The 20,099-nt window shown below is 38.5% G+C and overlaps 1 protein-coding gene across 3 annotated transcripts in view; it reads right to left on the bottom strand.

Annotated features, from left to right (window-relative positions):
* Positions 1–20,099, bottom strand: part of PEX7 (peroxisomal biogenesis factor 7) — a 50,429-nt gene that overhangs the window by 29,973 nt on the left and 357 nt on the right. For 2 of the 3 annotated variants that reach the window (XM_055809876.1, XM_055809874.1), the window contains exons 2-5: positions 19,100–19,157; positions 17,392–17,542; positions 11,226–11,303; positions 10,812–10,920 (exon numbers count right to left, since the gene is read on the bottom strand). In XM_055809876.1, coding sequence (XP_055665851.1) covers positions 10,812–10,920; positions 11,226–11,303; positions 17,392–17,542; positions 19,100–19,157 — 396 coding nt within the window. The remainder of the gene's footprint in view (positions 1–10,811; positions 10,921–11,225; positions 11,304–17,391; positions 17,543–19,099; positions 19,158–20,099) is intronic. The other variant, XM_055809875.1, reaches the window with a different exon arrangement.

The following is a 20,099-nucleotide window of genomic DNA, read 5'->3' as shown; positions in this document are numbered from 1 at the left end:
TTGTTGAATCAATTATGGGATATAGTTAATCCTCTAGTATTTAGTAGGCAACTATTTCTTAGTTTGTATTTCATACAGCTATTACATGATGACACTCATGCCAAATAGAGCTAGCACATTATAGACACAGAGGTTAGATTAATGCAAAAAAGGAATCAGAACTTACTATTGCTGTTTCATTAGAAAAGAAAATAAGAACTACTTCATTTTATTGCTAACACTTCCATTATTTTCTAAACTCTAATTTGATCAAAAGGAGACGGGGTAAAATACTTAACATCTAACTACAGTAGTAATAGCTTAAGGTCCATTTAAAAATGGACTTAGAAGACCAGAATCATAGAAAAACTTTCTCTGCAAGCCAGCTGTGAAAAAGTACCTAGACACATACTTTTGGCATGCAGAAAAGTGAACAGTATTGAAAATGCAATTTATCTCCAGATTCTTTCAATGAAGGGAAAAATGATGATGCATTATCTGTACTCATCACGTGCAAAACCTGCACAGTTACTCTCGTTGAAATACCAGAAGATCAAGTAATTCTGCTGTAACTATTACAGATATTAAAGGCAATGTCTGCTTTAACCTCCGAGCCCATACACACACCTGCACATGTGCGTGCGCGCACACACAGCTCTTCAGAGAGCAATGGAGTCCAGCTTAACTTAACAGTTGTGAATCACCTGAGCCTCTCTATCTCCAGCCATAAACTGCCTTCTACCCCTGAAGATCTTTACCATTTGCATATACCCTTCTTACAAATTCAGTTCTTAATGGCTTACAAAGACATGGAAAACTGCATCAGCTGACAACCATGCTTTTCAATTTTTTTTTTAAATTGTGATTCTCTCATTAACCCTGAATATTTAGCTTTGTATCAGCAAAAATGGATTCTCCAGCTCATTTTTTTACAGAGAGAGAAAATTGATTAGAACTCATGATTGTGTTCATCCAAGAGACAAATTAAATCTAAATAGAAGCTGTATCCAAACACCCATGATTTCTACAGAAATCATGTATCAGTACTACCTAAATTTAAAAAACACAGTTTTACCTTGCTGCTGAAGAAATGACTGATGTTTCTTTGCCAGAAACACTTCTGGAAATTCTCAGATTGGTTATCATCAATAATTATGATTTTTATGCTGTTTAGATACAAGCATTTTGATGGTTTTAATGCCCATTTGGTCACTGGCCTTAAAATATACAGCTGGGCACACAAAATCATTGGTCTTTTTAAGAAGCTGGCTACGGTTGAAGCAAACCCATCCTTACAGCCACAACAATATTCCTATTGCATTTGCAGAAAGACACAAAATGGTTGCAAAGTCTGAATGCAAAAACAAAGCTAGAGTGAGCTTGGTTCCACTACCAGACACAAGACTAGTGTTATGACTATGGTGCTACACAGATCACAGGAAGCTCTGCTCTTATGGTTGGCTGGCTTTTCCTCAGACTCCATGATTGTGAGAGATACAGTACTCTTGGTGGATAAATTCCCTACCTGTAAGGTGGGAACAACACATGTTTTCTCACAATTTTAACTCCCCTCATCGATTTTGGTACTATCAAGAGTAAAACTGCTGCCCAGTATATGCACAGCACTCCTGAAAATGACACCCTGCAGTCAGCTGAAGCCCCAGGCATCACTAAAGTGCTTATAAAAACAGGCCAACATATGGAGAGGAAGGAACATAACCAGCAGGGTCTTGGCAAGAAAAGGGTAGTATGCTCATCCACCCACCATTAGTCTTGTTATCTGCTTGCCTGCGGAGGACAGATTTCAGTTTGAGTCTTAAGTCTTTCTGAGCTATTATAATGGACTTCTTAAAAAGCTTTTATTTTAATTTCATCAGATAACACAAGATTTGAAGGGGAAACACGTATTTCACTGTAGACAGGACCATTTTTCCTAAGCAAATAAATATATAAATCCAGGTGAACTAGAATGAACTGCTACAGAGATGGGCCACAGTAGCATTATGAGGGCCAAAAACGTTTGGAAAAGTAAGTTACTCAGCCAATAACAATTTCGACACTAAATATACAATTGCTCCAATTATGTCTTTTTTAATAGAAAATGCTGATGCACAAGAAAAAGAATTATTTTCCCTTTTTATTATTATTTTTATTTATTTATTTGAAAATGCTAGACTTAGCTGTCATTAATTCCGGCTGGCACTATTTGTGAAATGTTTTTAATGCAATAACATAACATGCAAGTGAGCCTTTCTGTGAACAGAACAGGCTGAATTAAAGCCAAAGGCAAATCCAATTTGTCCATTTAAGTTAGTTGAAGAATCAGATTAATTAAAAAGAAAAAAAGAGGCTGATAAGCTAAACAAGTGTAATCTTGACACACATTTTAACAAACTTTTTTTTTACCTCAAACATCTTTCTATGACCTCACTATATATATTTATATTTATTTTCAACAAAAATTGCTGTAAAAAATTTTGGAATTTCCATGATTCCTTCAAACCTGCACTTCAAAGGATACATTTCTTCCATATGGCAAAGCAGAAGCAGGATAATAATAATAATAGAAAGTACAACTAAAGCACACCTAGTACAATCATATTCACTAACAGCCACTGCCAGTTTGCATACCAAAGTAAGCAACCAAAAAAAGTGGCCAACATTTCCCCCACAAAATATTTCTATTTTTGTAAGAAGCAATTTCTCTATGGCAACAGATTTTTGCTGGTCTGTTAGATAATTACGATTCCAGATTTGTTTGTATATTGTACTTGCTTTCTTTCATTTTAATGAATATTTGTGAAATCTTGGACGAATCAATAGAACTACACAATATATACTCATCTATTCAAAATTTTTGAAAGAGATGCTAATCTACAAGTACATCATCCCCGTATATGGGATAAAGACCACTAATGTGAATCACAATGTATGACAGTGAAAAGATACAGTTTATTTAAGATTTAAATTTCATGTAGGTTTTAGACTGGTTTTTTAATCACAGATGTATTTTACCCAAATCCATAAATGATAATCTCCTAAGTCCTGTGATAAGGACCACCTAAGCAATCATTGCCAAATAGTGCAGAGGTAAAACATTAACTACAAAAAACAGCTAGGTATTTGGGAGATCATTAAAAACTCAAGAAACCTTAAACACTATCTGAAGGCAAAAAGGATTCTAACCAGGACAGATACAATGTTTTTCAAGAACTAAAGTAAAGTAGTTAGCTCAAAGTTTTACTTCTAAAAAAATCAGATTCATTTTTTAAAGTTCTAAAGCAAGAAATCTTATTTTCTGACACTGTTCTCTTATGAAGAGGAAAAAACCCACCAAAAAACATATATTTAATTTACTGTAGGAAAAGAATTCAGCATAAGGGACAGAAGTATTGGAATATAAGGTGTAACAACATAAAATGGTTTGGGTTGGAAGGGACCTTGAAGATCATCTAGTTCCAACCCTCCTGCCATGGGCAGGGACACCTTCCACTAGAGCAAGTAGCTCAAATCCCCATCCAGCCTGGCCTTGGGCACTTCCAGGGATGGGGCATCCACAGCTTCTCTGCGCAACCCCTTCCAGCACCTCACCAGCCTCACAGTAGAGAATTGCTTCCTTATAGCCAATCTAAATCTACCCTCTTTCAGTTACAAGCCATTCCCCCTTATCCTGTCATTACATGTCCTTGTAAAAAGTCAATGAAATCCAATTAAAGTAAGTACTTCTGCAGTGCCATTGAACGATTACAAGTTAACATTGCTTACTTGTATGTATTTTTAAATACTAAACCAGACTAAATTATTTAGCCAGAATGACATAGAAAATGTGGGAGAATAAGAACAGAACCCAAATCTAATGACTCTCAAAACCCATCTTTTTAGGCATGTTAAAACAATCATGCTGTTTCTGTCATAGATACTTGTCCTGGTTCTGGCTGGGAGAAAGTTAATTTTCTTCCTAGTAGCTGGTACAGTGCTGTGTTTCAGATTTAGGATGAGAATAACATTGATAACACACTGGTGCTTTAGTTGTTGCTGAGCAGTGCTTACACTAAGTCAAGGACTTTTCAACTTCTCTTGCTGCCCTGCCAGCAAGCAGGCTGGGGCTGCAAAAGAAGCTGGGAGGGGACACAGCTGGGACAGCTGGCCCCAACTGGCCAAAAGGGTATTCCATACCATATGATGTCATGCTCAGCATATAAAGCTGGGGGAAGGAGGAAGGAAGGATGTTTGGAGTCATGGTGTTTGTCTTCGCAAGCAACTGCTACACGCGACGGAGCCCTGCTGTCCTGGGGATGGCTGAGCACCTGCCTGCCCATGCGAAATGGTGAATGAATTCCTTGTTTTGCTTGCTTGCATGTGTGGCTTTTGCTTTACTTATTAAACTGTCTTTATCTCAACCCCTGAGTCTTCTCACTTTTACTCTTCCGATTCTCTCCCCAGTCCCACTGAGGGGGGACTGAGTAAGCGGCTGCGTGGGGCTTAGTTGCCAGCGGGAGTTAAACCACGGCAACAGCAGAAGCGAACCTAGAGCAGGATTAATAAAGCTCATGAGATTCCACACAAAGCGACAGAAATAGTGACATGAATAGCAGCTTTATTTAAATCATTCAACAGGACTCTACTGAATGCACAAAATCTACTTCCACGTAGCACAACCTAGATAGCAAATAAACATAACTGCCAGTGGAAACATACTTTGCAACTGGTAAGTTTTTGGTCTGATACAAAATGCTGTAAAGCTAAGAAACCAAAGAGCTTTAAGTTATTTCAGAGAAGACCTCAACAGAATCTTTTTTCTGAAAGGAGTAAATAGTTTTAAGAAAATAATAATTAAAAAAAATAATCAGTGAAAACTTCTTTCAGTGTTTTCCAAGATGATTAAACATAAATCTTGGGTCCAAATATTTATTTCAATATTGACTTAACTTATGACTTACTATTAAATGATTTTTCAGCAAATGGCAATATTGGCTAGATACTTAAGTCCAAACCAAATGACCCAGAACCTATTAATTCACTGTAAAAACCTGTGAATGCATTTTCCTTCTTAACACTTAATCATTATTTCACAATGCAAGATTCTAATATAAAAAGTGCTTTATATTCTAGCATGTGCTGCATACAATACTTTACTATGGTTAGCATATACTATAAATTGAGGGCTAAACTCATTTCCTGAGAAATATTTCAGCTTGCACATCAGAGGATGACTTAGCAAAGCTTACTGAGCACAAGACTTGGATGAATTCTCCACTGTGCTGGTATGTCTTGAAGCAATAGATTGCAAATGAAAATGCCCACCTGACTTCATTACACAGATGTGACACAACGAAGTAAGCAAGTCAATTATATTTTAATACCTTCTAGCATAAACATCAGTTTAGCTAAACTGCAACAAAACACAGTAAGTGTGTATTCAGTTTGCTCTCTAGATACTCAATTTGTACAATTTGTACAATGCACTAAATTGAAGCCTCTTACTCTTTTATCCCTTGAGGATTTGTATTCCAAAAATGACCAACTTGTGCAAAGCCTTGAACCTTGTTCATGATGGCGTTTCTTCTAGCACATTCAACAAACAAGCAACCAGCAAAGAACTTGTAAGTAGCAAAGAGTTGGACCCACACCACACAAGCTAATGGAATATAAATCTCTAGTGAAGTGTTTTGGAACCCATGACTGTCATAGAAGAACAGAAAATTATTTCCTGCAGGTTTTTTGGAACCTGAACACACACAAACATCTTTGGATGTATGTTGGATGGATGGAGCTCCACTCCCCAACTGCTCTTTGTTTTGCTCTGTGCTACTTTTGAAGCAGGAATTTAAGCTGAAGATTTAGAAAGCTGAAGCCAAAGAACAGACAACCCCAAATTTGGTCCAATAACTTACACATGGAAAACACCTCTTTATTGAGGAGCTGTACTCAAGGCTATTCCAACTAATTCAGTAACCATCCTCTTAGTAAATGTACACCTTCCCCAGCTCATTATTTCATGCCAAATAATTTGTTCATTTTTAGTTTTCTTTCACAATTTGGATCCCAAACACAAAAAGGTGTGCCAAGACTACATGCCAGCCTGATTTATGAAACTACAGCTTGACAACCCCTTAACTACACACATTTGTCACTAAGACCACTAGGCAAGAAGACAAACTTTTTAAAAATCAACTCACTATGTCAGGGCTGGCAATAAAACAGAATATGAGATCAACAATGTTTTTTAATTCTAACCTTAAAGTCTTGCAATGAATGCAAGGGATTACAAAGAGTGGAGGCTGGATTTACAAGTTCGTTTGTAAACCAGCAAAGCTACAGTTCCCCAACACTTTTGTCAACATAATAAAAATTTTCCAGAAACGATCACATCTTGTTGTTGTATGAGAAATTTTTTTGCCCTGGGCTTTCAGTCTGAAAAATAAGTTTTTGAGCAAAGAATACAATTAATTGACCTAAATACTGATGAAAACAGACATTATCTCGCCAGATTTAAAAAACACTTTTTTCACTTATTCATTATTTATTTAAGATGTTATGAAAACTATGCATGTGCCCTAACCAGTCAACTTAAAGAGTGTGGTAATGATTTAAAAATGAATGCGGCATTAAAACTGAGGTCCCGTAGCTCAGATAAAAGTTAGCAGTTATTCTAAATCTGGGCTTTGTCAAATCCAAACCACTCATATTTTTATTTGCCATTTTCATATCTGTATCAAAGAATACTGCAGTTACACAGATTAGGGTAAAATGGTACTCATTAGTTACTTCCCACTGTTAAATTTAAAGGGCAATAAATACAGTTGATATTATAATGGATGCTTTTTATATAAACCACAGGACAAAGTAAGGCCTATTGCTCCACACTCATGGAAAACAATTTCATAGAACTGCTTTATGTTTGCCTATATACTAATGTTGTGTGCATGTGGCACTTTATGTGCTTCTCACCAATGTGCTCTCTGGGTTAAAAAAAAAAAAAAAGAAAGAAAAAAGAGAGACGTTTGGGCAAATGACACAATGACTCATTAAATCCTTTTAGCCATGAAAATGCTGTTAAACATTTATGTCATTGCTTTAACGACATTTTCCACATCACTGTTTTTTCAGTGTAAGGCAGACATTTGCCAGGACTCTGGTTTAGTGCCACATGTACACCTGAACATCCTGCTTATCTTATCAGCTCAGAAATCATTACTGACATCACAACAGCTGTTATTTACACATAAAGAATTAACCATTTTTTCTGTTACTATGATCTCCCAATTTCAAACAAAAAAGATAAGCCATTTACTTGCTTTTTGAGAGTACAAATGATTGTACATGAAAACTACAGCATTGTAAAGTACCTCACACATGCCTGTAAATGTTAAATGGAAGTGTATTAGATGCTGAATAAAAGCTAATTTAACTGATGCATCAGACATATTTATCTTCTGTAAGTTAACTGCTTTTTATTGTCCACTACAGACAAACTTCGTTTTCCTGTATGTATTCAGACTGGAGAGTTAATGAAGTAAAAGAAGTACAATTAGTATCAAATCTTTTTTCAACTGCTTTATATTGCAGTCTTAGGTTTCTCATTTTCTTCACTGATATTCTTTTTCTAGTCTCATAATAGTGTAAGAAAGTAATTTTCCAAAAGCAAAGATTTAACCCAATTAGCTTCAGGCAAAAGTTGTCTAGGTACATAATGGTCCTTCTGAGCAGCTGTTTTACTGTGGCTTGCAGTTGTGTTTGGTTTTCTGTTTTCAGTATTCACAAACTAATCAGTTAAGTGGAAATTAAACCTCTGCTAGCATCAATGTGGATTCAAATAAAGGCAGGAAAAGGGCAAGGCTGAAGCATGCATAGCATCCTAAACCTCTGTCTCTCTTGCTTATTTTCTTTGAAATAATACTAATAAAAAAAATAATAAAAAACCCTCATGCATTGCTTCACTTAAATTTAGGTAAATTGGAAGCATTTCAAGACCAGTATTTTTTTTAATCTATCGTTAACAACATACCTAACTTATTTTACTAACACATGCAAAACTGAAGATGCTACAACAAGAAACAGTTCGTTTCTGGTCTGAAGTGCTAAGAGTTTATATTATTAAGATATAAATAAGCCTGTGGTTGTGAGTAAGTATGTGTGAGGTGGAATGAAAGAAAGGCGACAGGAGGGGCGAGAAAGAACACACATACACACACACTACATGCCTAATGCCGCGCAGCCTTCTTCAAGAGAATGTTTCAATACTCTTCAAAAAGCTATTGGTTTAAAAAGTTAAAAAAACCCAAGGGAGATGAAAAGAAGTACAAGAAGTTTCCTTACAGACTCAGTTTCAGGTACTAATTTTCAAGACAAGACAAAGTTGCAAAAGCGACCAGAAAACAAACAAACAAACAAAAAAAGGGGTAAACCCTTCCAGCAAGTGTATCAAAGGGAACAGCTGCACATTGGACACATGTTACCATGTTGAGATTGCAGTTTTTCTCCAGCTCCAACTTCAGCTCAATAGATGAGTCATCAGTGAAATTAAGCTTTCTGTTCCATCATTTTCTCTCCTGCTTAAAGTATATGGACCGTAGCACGTTTCAAGTGAGGTCCAGCATTCTGAACAGTTCCACTTCACTTTCATCACATATCTTGACTGACAGAGTAGAATGCCATTAAACACTAAACAGTGAAGTAAACGCTCTGAACATAAACCATCTGATACACCTTTCTTACTATAAGGAAATGGCATTTATACCCAGAGCTAGAGGGTCATGAGTACTTCTACTACCCACAGTCCTGCTGATCAAAGAAAAAACTTCCAGTATATAATTTCTGCAGTGAAGGAATCTAATCAAACCACAGAAAAATTCCAATGGAAACTAAAAGCAAAAGCAAATAAGAAACATTTTCAACATCTGCATGTCATGACTTCTATGCAAGGCCTTTGTTTTTAAGTTATTTTATTTAGAAGCACACGAGATGTTTTATTTCGGAAACCATAAGACAGTTCACCATCATTCTGAAGACTTTATTTTCTCTTAGCTAATGATTTTACACCTAGCATTACACTATGGGATTTTATTTCACACTTAAGTAGTACTTAGAGAACAAAAATACTGTGCATCTTTTGTGCATGGTTTTTTTTTCCCTGTAAAATACTATGGAGTCATCAATTGGTGAAAACTGACTGCAACTAGCTTCAGGCTCCAGCAATATGTGTTAGTCCCTTTCAATAATCAAAGTAAAATTCACAAAATAGGAAGTCTTTAGAGTTTTAGTCAAAATTTCCAACAGCTGCACCCACTAAGTCACTCAAAAAACAGATCAAGTGTATGTTGCTGTACCCAGTGTATATACCACTACATACAGCATCTAACAATCAATGTTTCCCAAAATTGTTAAAGTGCCAATGTATTAGAAGATAATTTGGCTTCATACTCTAGAGGATCAAATTTGAAATAACTAGCTGGATCAGTAAAGCTCTTTTGTTCACCCAGATTGTCAGAAATTTTGTATGAGTAAGACTACCATGGAGGGGAGGCTTCTGAGCAGGACTTTAAAGAGACCATCATAACACCTAGAATTTGCAAAAAACACTAAGCACTGTTTTCTCCACTTACCTTTAACCAAATAGTAGTTAGCTGGTATTTTTGTAGTATATAGTTGCTTTTCAGTACAATTGTTCAAACAGCATACAGGACCCAATCCTGTAAGCTTCTCAGATCCTATTAGATAGGTATCTCACTAAGCGTACCTCAATGAATCTTTAAATAAGTTGAAAATATCTATGCTCCAGCATCTGGCTTTCAAGCACTACAAATACATGTAACTTGTTAGTCATTCTAGTTCAACCCTGCAAGCAGAGTCAGATGGAAATAGCCAGACTCAAATTTTATGAAAGCCATATGCACTTTCTCATCAAACTTCCCATAGAAGACAATGACGGCCAGTACCTGTGTGTACTCATTGTCTCTCTTTAACTTCAGTAACAGGAAAACTTATTTATCCTTGCTTACACTCTTGATATAAGAGCTGAACAATTTCTAATTAAACAAGTACAAAGGTCTAACAGACTTGAAATCAGAGAAATCTAAGCCACTGAAGTTAATCTACCAATATTTGCATTAAGGTAGTGTCTTACTGCCCCTCTTTCCCAAGCAAACTCCGTGGCTCACAGCACCCCTTGCCCAGCTAAGTCAGCAGTAAGGCTCGAGGTCTCACTCCAGAGTTCTCCTTGTGTCTCTGAAGCAGGAGCAGTGTTTGTAAAACACTGCCATCTTGCCATACAGTCTCTTTGCCTCAGGTACACCCAACTCAATTATGATTGTATTGACCAGCAAAATTCATAGCACTGGCCAAAGCAGGAAAGCAAAATTGATGATCACCTTTCCCAAAAAAACAAGGCACAGGGATCTCCAGTAGTCCTTAAAACAGTTCAGTGGGAACTGGCTATGTTACTCACAGAGCTAACAGTCTACTGACACTTGAGATATTTTGAAAAAAAAAAAATGTAAGCCAGAACACAAAATAAAGCATATAACATGATTTAGTGGTCAGTAACAAAAGCAAGGTGAATGGAACAGAGCTACATAAAATAACAGAAAATATTGCCACAAGGTAACTGAAGTAACTGCTAGAAAACTGCCGATCCCTGTTTAAATGGCCAACAGGATGATTTACAGATCATACAGAACCTACAAATCCAGCCACAGCAATAAATTTATCTTGTCTTCTTCCATTTAGATGTATGACACACACTGCCATCTGCTGGACAAAATGCCGAACTAACCTAATAACATAAAGGTTGGGTTCTTTTGTTCTGAGAATCTCTTTACCATCATGTTTACCTGAGGCAGATGCAAAACAACCTGGGATGTGTGGAGACCATATAGTGCTGTAAATGACCGCTTCGTGGCCTTTAAAAGTGCATAATGACTTCCCCACAGCTGGATCCCACTGAATAAAGTAAAAAGAAAACTGTTGAAGTACACATTCAATAAGAAAGGAAAGTTTCATACATTAAAAAAGCTTTATACATACAAAAAGGACTAAATGAACTTCTTTTTACCATGTATCATGAAAAGCATTTGTATGCTTGAACTGATATCAACTGTGGGATAAAGCAGTATCTCAGTTAAAACAGAATTTCAGTCTCAGTGTAAAAATGAAGAGGAAAAGTGAATCAATGCTGTTCTTAACACAAAGAACTATCAGATCCAAAACAAATTGCATTTTTCACCTTCAGCAGAAAATCAACATACCAGCTTGGCTGTTTGATCACATGAACCAGACACCACTAGCTGTTCTCCTCTAGTTTGGCTCCAGTCAACACTAAATACCTATAAATGATACAACAGCCTAGTTTAGAAAGAGCATTAGAATAGAAGTCTGAAACTCTAGTTAGCCAAAGTTTCACGATATACACTTGCATTTGCAGATTGTATCATAATCAGCTAAAAGAAACACACCAGTCAAGCACCACAAAGCTGCCAACAACGCCAACACCTGAACAAAAATTGAACTTAACATCTCAGTCCGGCATTAAAGGTAAATGCAGGCTCAGAAAAATATCCAGAAAAATAAAGAAGGGCCAACATGTTGAAAGGAAAAAGAAAAGTTCTAACAAAATCCACATAGACCCACCATCACTAGAAGTTTCTGCCACTGTGAAAAGTCATTTCAGACTGATTTCTTATCTATGAAACAGTTTTATTCAAACTTCTACAATTTTTAATTCCTAGCAATGTAAATGCCATCTCTCTTCAGAGCTGACTATAGAGTTGACTTTGAGGTTTTAGCTAACTAACAGTAAATATATTTTTATGATATCTAATTCTCATAAGAAATACATGTCAAAAAATACCCCTGATTTTCATCTTTCCTGGGTTCTGTGACACTTTTTTACCATTCAAACAAATAAATTACCTCAAAAAAATAAAATAAGATAAAATAAAAAACTCAACTTCCATCATGACTCATCATTTCAGCTTTTAAGAAATTGCTTTTACCTGTACAGCTGGAATCATAGAATCACAGAATGGTTTGGGTTGGGAGGGTCCTTAAAGATCATCTAGTTCCAACCCCCCACCATAGGCAGGGACACCTTCCACTAGACCAGGTTGCCCAAAGCCCCATCCAGCCTGACCTTGAACACTTCCAGGGATGGGGCACCCACAGCTTCTTTGGGAAACCCCTTTGAGTGCCTCACCACCCTCACAGTGAAGAACTTCTTCCTTATAGCTAATCTAAACCTCCCTTTTTCAGCTTAAAGCCGTTCCCCCTTGTCCTATCCCTACACACATGCCCTTGTGAAAGGTCCCTCCCCAGCTTTCCTGTAGCCCCCCTTTAGGCACTGGCAGGCTGCTATAAGGTCCCCCCAGAGCCTTCTCTTCTCCAGGCTGACCAACCCCAACTCTCTCAGCCTGTCTTCATAGGAGAGGGGCTACAGCCCTCTGATCATCTTTGCAGCCTTCCTCTGGACTGGCTCCAGCAGGTCCATGTCCTCCTTACACTGGGGTCCCCAGAGCTGGACGCAACACTCCAGGTGGGGTCTCAGAAGAGTGGACTAGAGGGGGAGAATCGCCTCCCTTGGTCTGCTGGCCACACTCCTGTTGATCTAGCCCAGCGTATGTTTGGCTTCCTGGGCTGCAAGCGCATGTTGCCAGGTCATGCTGAGCTTCTCACCAACCAACACTGCCAAGTCCTTCTCCTCAGGGCTGCTCTCAATCCATTTTCCACCCAGTTTGTAATCGTGCTTCAGATTGCCCTGACCCACATGCAGGACCTTGCACTTGGCCTTGTTGAACTTCATGAGGTTTGCGTGGGCCAACCTCTCAAGCCTGTCAAGGTCCCTCTGGATGGCATCCCTGCCCTCCAGTATATTGACCACACCACTTGGGGTCATCAGCAAACTTGCTGAGGGTGCACTCAATCCCACTACTCACGTCACCAACAAAGACATTAAACAGCGCTGGTCTCAATAATAACCCCCGAGGAATGCCACTTGACACTCATCTCCACTTGGACATCAAGCCGTTGACTGCAACTCTTTGATGCGACCATCCAGAGAATTCCTTATCCACCAAGTGGTCCATCCATCACATCCATGTCTTTCCAGTTTAAAGACAAGGATGTTGTGCAGGACAGCGTCAGATATATTGCACAGGTCCAGATAGATGGTATCAGCTGCTCTTCCCTTATCCACCAACATACACTGTAACCCCGTCGTAGAAGGCCACCAAATTTGTCAGGACCGATTTGCCCTTAGTGAAGCCATGCTGGTTGTCACAAGTCACTTCCCTATTTTTGATGTGTCTTAGCATAGTTTCCAGGAGGATCTACTTCATGATCTTGCTGGGCACAGAGGTAAGGTTGACTTGCCTGTAGTTCCCCAGGTCCTCCTTCTTTCCGTTTTTAAAAACGGAGGTTGTTTCCCCTTTTCCCGTCAGTGGGAACTTCACCAATCTGCCACAACTTTGCAAAGATGATAGAAATAAGTTCCCTCTTCTCTGATAGTTTATTCTATAATGGGTCCCCACCTTCACAGCGAACACTTTGACTGCATCCTTTACTGCTGATTTTTGAGCTCTGCTGCCTCAGAAAAAAACCCCACTCTATAAGGTAGTTCTTCAAATGACTTCAAATCTGAAAGTCTCAAGAACACACACAACTTCCATCTTCAAATGTACTCTATCTTCATCTACATGACGGAAGATGCATTCTGTTGTTATTTTACCTCACACCAAAATGGCTCAATAAGCTGCAGATGGACTTGAATCATTTCAGTGCTAAGGTGAATAAATATTAGCTGAAACAGTTTATTTGCTTGACTTCCTGACCCAATCAGACCTCCCATGATACTTCTCAGAAACGTGGCCACATCCCACCAGTGGTATGTGGCACCACTCTCAACAGTCAGGCCACTAACCACTGGGGATTTGCACTCCAGCTGGGACAATCTAGTTCTAGCACAGCACTGGATCTAATCTGTGAGTCAACATATTAGTTGCTGTGTTTGTCTTGGATAGCTGGAATTTGTGTTAAACAACAGCAACCCTGTTCTGAAAGTGAAAATGTTTGGACCTTTGTCACCAGACAAAAAAGCAGAGAAGCTGGACTGGAAAAAGAAAATCCAGCCAAACCAAAGTCTTCTATGGAGAGTGCCTTATATAAGAAAGGAAATCAAGGTAACACTTAGCTACTCCTGAGCATTTTCCTTCCCAAAAATTTTTCAATTTATGCTAGATCCAGCTTAAATTCACTGGTTTTCATCTGTTTTCTTATTTCCAATTAGTGGAAGGCAACCACTGCCCACAGAACACCGAAGTTTTATCTGCAACTTTTTTTTTTTTTCAATTTTACAGTGTCCTACGTCCCATATACTAAAAGGCATATTGTTCTAGCACCATTTTGTGCTAGCTCCCTTCCTTGAGGAGTTTATCTTCTAAATCAGGGGTCCTCAAACTTTTTAACCAGGGGGCCGGCGCGCGGATGCAGTGGCAGGCAGCCATCTGCGGCTGCTTGGTTTCCCCCCCAGCCCCCGGCGGGGGGGTCTGTAAATACCGGGGGCCGGATTGAGGACCCTGGGGGCCGTATCCGGCCCGTGGGCCGTAGATTGAGGACCCCTGATCTAAATGTACAAGACATTCAGACAATACTTGACAAAAGCCAAATAACAAACAAAAAGGTAATTATTTTGTTTTCCCAAATCATGCCTTTATGTCTTTATTTTTCTACTTTTGTCAGCTACCTGCAAGTACTACAGCTTATTAAAACATGCTCCCTTTCAACCTGACTCCTCATATTAAAATAATAAGAAAGGAGCCACACAAGCACCCACTCATGTTTTAAGAACGGAAAACATCACAGTTCTCCAAAGTGGCTCCCAAGCTCCTCACAGACTTTAGCCTTTCTCCTCTCCTTACACCTGAATTTGCGGGATGACCTATGTTCAACTCCTAAGCTGCTCCTGTTTGGAAATGCCTCTAAATGTATCATTACGTAGTACATGTCTTTCACACAACAGCCCTATGAAGTCAGCTCAGTTGAAGTGTTTGGCTCTCATATTCATGTCCAAGATTTTCCAGAAAGAAATATATCTAAGAAACATGCAACTGTGTCACACAATTCACCTAGCCTCACATATTTGGTATGAATGAGATCTACTGCACAGATAAGGCAAAGCACATGTATGGCTTACAGCTCACTCACAAGACATCAGCACATAGATCTGCTGAATACGTGTTGTGACGTGCGTTTGTGTACATATAGCAGACATGGTTAGGACTGCCCAGCACTCTGCTGCATCACAGGCGGCGGGACATGGGCAAATTCTCCTTCAGGCAAGAATTACAAATAGAACAGACAACAGGCTCATAAAAAGCAAGAGCTATTTTCCATTCAGCATGTGACAGGTCCAGGTAATGAGAAGAGAATGAAAAGCAGAAGGCGTGGAGAACCAAGTAAGGTTCGCTTCTCTTCTTTCCTTTTCAATCTATCACCCAACATACATTTACAGACATTTCAATACAAGCTGTGTTGACCAACTGAGATAGATCAATAACACAGCATAAATCTTAGCTGTTAATTTTTTAGTGCTTTATCTTCAATCATAAAATGCATTAATATTCGTTTATGCCTGAACAGCAGAAAAAAAATGCCTCAGGCAAGATGAAAAGATGACGAAAAAAAAGATGTAAAAACATAAAAAATACTTCAAAATAAATGTTCAGGCTCACTTTACAAGACAAATTTAATTCAAGCATTCTGTTGTCTCACGTTCCAGTGAGACTTCATCAAAATCAAACTAAATTAGACTCATTTATTCACAAGATTCAGCAGCTGGTTAGTGCTGGAATAGACATTGTCCTTTGATAACAGAGATGTGCTTTTAAATTAAAAATGCACATTCTTTTTGAGGAGGGACAATGATCTCATTTAGAAAACAAGAAACAGATCCCTGTCAATCCTGCATTAGAAATATTATAAAATGCAGTGACAAAATTGTTATTAGAAATGTCAGACAGGGATTAAGGATTAGGAAAGTAGTCAATCATTTTAAACAGCACTGTCTGCCAGTGTTTACCACAAACTATTAGGTATATTCCCTCTGAGATTTATCCTCTTAAGGCATGTTTATAAGGAATCAATACAAACATTTCATATCCCACAATAAACACCCAGCCCATGTTTCCTATACTGTCTTTCTAACTCATGGTTGAATGCTTCCACCTCCCCATGCTATGTGCTAAATTAAGAATTGGACATGGAAATGTTTACTTCACAAACAACAGATGGTGTGGCAGAACCAAAATAAACTTATGAACAACCTCCCCCCCTTGATATTATGCCTTGCCTACACTTTTCTGTTACTACGATCAGTCTTTGAACATTATCATAAAGTCCTGATCACAACTACACACGCATATCTCAAAATTATTTATTTACATAGTACATGTATTAAACCAAAGTAGCAAAATTACAAAGAAATAAGGTACAGAAGATGGACTGTCATGTAACTGCAGTCACTCAGCTTTTAGCTTTGTGCTTCATATCTGAAAAAATCTTGACACCTTTGTGGATACAAAACTGGATTTTGTTATTGACTGCACATCCACTAGGATGTACATAAATTCGTATTTATGTAATTTAGATAAAGTGTCAACAATCCAGGGTAAAACTGACTGCATCTAAATTCAAAGATGACAGAAGTGAGTGGAGAGTTAGAAGGAAAGTGTGGAGAAAAAAAAAAGGGTAGAAAAATCACTTGAGGGAAGATAAATATACTCAAGTATAGGTGTCCTTAAAAGTATGCAAATACATTTATGAACGTGAATATAACATTTTTCTCTACCCATCTTGCACCACATACAGAAACTTTCAAAAATTTTAAGATTTTAACAGTAATTTTAAGAAAATCAAATGCAACAGTACCAAACCAAGGCTAAAAAAATACATGCTGTCCCAATATTTGACTACCGTTATTTGAGTGGGACCTCACAGATGCTAGGACGGAAAAGGATAAGCAGTTTCTATACAAAAAAAGTTCTAAGGATCTGCATAATGTGTGTCACGCTAGATCCTCAAGGATAACACTGCTACGTACATCAGCTGTCTGATTTAGACCTATCCAATAACGCTCTCAAACTGCAGTACTTTCATACAACACAATGATTGCTTAGCCTATAAGAAGCTACAAACCCTATTTCTGAATATGTTGGATTTATGTAATTAAGTGGTACCTATTACATTGTATATACAAATATGTACAACATTCACTTCATGTGCAAAATAATGTTGTTATAAATTCAAACCATGGACCCAAAGTTAGACAAGAAACCCTGCTTTTGATTGTAAATCCACAAATAAATCTTCTAATAATTCAAACATCAGATAGTTCATTAAATTTTTCAAGTTTGCCTGGTTTACCTCCTGAGTGTGCTCTTTATAGACTTGCAGTGGACCTTTTGTTTTAGCTGTATCCCAGATTTGCAGAGATCCATCTCCACTAGAAGTGATCAACACATGTTCATTATTCTCACTCCAGGTCACATCAAACAGGCCATCATTCCAGTCAAAACTAAATCAGAACAATGAAGGTATTTGTCCGTGAGAAAGCACGACATCGAAGTCTGAACTAGTTACATGCAAAGACTATTTCTTTAAATCACCCTCTTTACCATTCTAACCAGCATTTTTATATATTTGAGTTTCCAGTAAATCTCCTTACAAGTAACTTACTTGTTATAATGTCAACTTTTACAACTGTATGCTAGAATAGGCTGATTAAGTTAAAGCACAAATGAGCCAAGGGCCTGCCATACACAGAATATGAAATCTGATTTCAGTCTTAAACTTGCCCGGCAAACAGAGGCAGAGGTACCACATCTCACTCTGATCTACAGTTTCTCCAGGATGTTGCTACTGGAGTAGGAGCCCTTTGTCTGTAACAACTGTGGTAAATAAAGAAATTAAACTGGCTATGTTGGGAGAGCTCTATCCAGTTCACACTACCATTAGGAAGCTAAGACACACCGAAAAAACAACTGAAAGACAGTCATGAACATACTAAAGATCTCTTCACTCCCTTAAAAGGGCTTTTAACACACTACAGATTCATTATATGGGATCTGGTACTGTGTATTTGTTGCTCTGCAACAACTATCAATGATGGTGCTGTTATCTCATGGTAAATATGAATATATTTCATTTATTTACCCTCTTTTCACTGAAGGTTTAGCTAAGTTCAGGTTAAACTTCACGGCACCCTGCAGTAATGATGAGGGAAAAGCACATACAAAGAACATTTTATTTTGGTGGAGAACATGACATAGCTTCTGGCTCGGGCAGTTACAGGACCTTCTACCACAAATTAAGTGGAGTCACTGGAAACATAGAAATGAACAGTACTAAACCAGAGCACTTAGCAAAACTAACAGCATGTTGACAAGCTTTGAAGAATCTTGCTTTATAATTAAATTTAATTAAAAAAAGTTTCTCTGAATATGATGAACTATTTGTTAAGCACTTCTAGTGCAGCCCTCTTAATCTAAATAATTGTTGTTTCAAAAGTTTCTTAAAAAAATTCTAGGTCAATGATGGTCAAGTATTAAACGCCCACCCCCACCCCACCTTCCTAACCTTTCTCCTCCTCCCATCCAGAACACAAATCAAACTCCTCTCAGACCCTTAGAATACCTAATCTCCTAGGAAGGACTTCCATGGCTTTACGTAGCTTCCTGCTCTATTTTCAGTATAAGTCAACCATAAGGGCATAAATTTAGGTGGCAATGCACTAATCCTAAAAAGCTAAAACTTTTAATTTCAAGTTAGGGCAGAGAAGCTGCTTTTAATTTTCACTGTCAGTTTTCTATAAAATGTTTTACACTATGGAAAGGGTGCCATTCAGATTGCTTCCTGTAACAAAATCTATGCAATATAAACCTATTATTTGTGTGTAAATATAAACACATTTATTTGTATGTAAATACAAAGACCTGCATTCAGTAGATACTATAGCATGAATACAATAGGGTTTTATTGCTAACAATAACCCAAAATATTTGGGCTGTGTCTTATATTCACAGTTACACAGTAAGTTTTTCTCCTGCAAAAATAAAGCATAAACCTGCGTTACCTCCTGAGCAGAACAATCTTGGCTTCATTTTGTTCCAGCACTGCCAAAGTTCCACAGCCTAAACCAGCAAAATAAAAGAAAACATCACAACTAGTTTCCCCCGTGCCAGAGGAAACTACTGTGGCTCTGAAGTAGCTCCTGTGTGCAAATACAAAGGGCATCTGAACTTGTAAGAGGCCAATTAGTTGCTTAAATAAATGTCTTATGTTCTCTAAAACAGTAATTAATTTACATCAGATTGTGTTTTGCCCCCCCCCCCTTTTTTTTTAACTCCAGTATACCCGTAGGTGAGGCTAGAAAAGAAACAGCTTGCTTATGAAGCATCAAAGCGTGTTTTCCCCCTGAGCTTCACCTTACAGACACAGCAGCACGGGGTTCCTGGGCATCACTCTGATACAGCAGCGTAATGCTTTTGCCCACCCGGAATCTAGCACTACAGCTCACCAAAAAAAAATAAGTCATTCAGTTCTGAGAAAACACACATGGGTACTGCTTACCCACATGACCGGGATATTTGCAAAGTAATTCCACATTTAGAAAGTTTACTTTCAACGAGTGCTTTCAGGAGCAATGCTCCCACTGGAAGGGCTGAGAGAAGCTCCGCTTGCCTCTTAACGGGGCCACCCGATCGCCGGGGCGCGGCTGGACACTCGGTGACTGAGGCTGTAACAGTTATAATTTTAAGGGTAAAATACTTTCAGACGTTTCATCCACACCGCGTTCGTCTCTACCGTTGTATTTCTGCGGTGGCCGCGGGGCGCCACGACCCGCCGGGCGCACGGCGGTGTCTCACAGGGCCCTCGGGGGAGTGCTGCTTTGGCGGAGGCGAGAATAAATACAACAGTAGAGACGAACACGGTGTGGATGAAACGTCTGGAAGTATTTCCCCCTTAAAATTTTCACTATTCCAGCACTCCCCCGAGGGCCCTGTGAGACACCGCCGTGCGCCCGGCGGGTCGTGGCGCCCCGCGGCCAGCAGCAGCGCCGCCACCCGCGCCCA

This window comes from Falco peregrinus, chromosome 7 (assembly GCF_023634155.1).
Source record: "Falco peregrinus isolate bFalPer1 chromosome 7, bFalPer1.pri, whole genome shotgun sequence".
Classification (NCBI taxonomy): Eukaryota; Metazoa; Chordata; class Aves; order Falconiformes; family Falconidae; genus Falco; species Falco peregrinus.
This window is presented reverse-complemented; position numbering and strand designations above follow the sequence as displayed.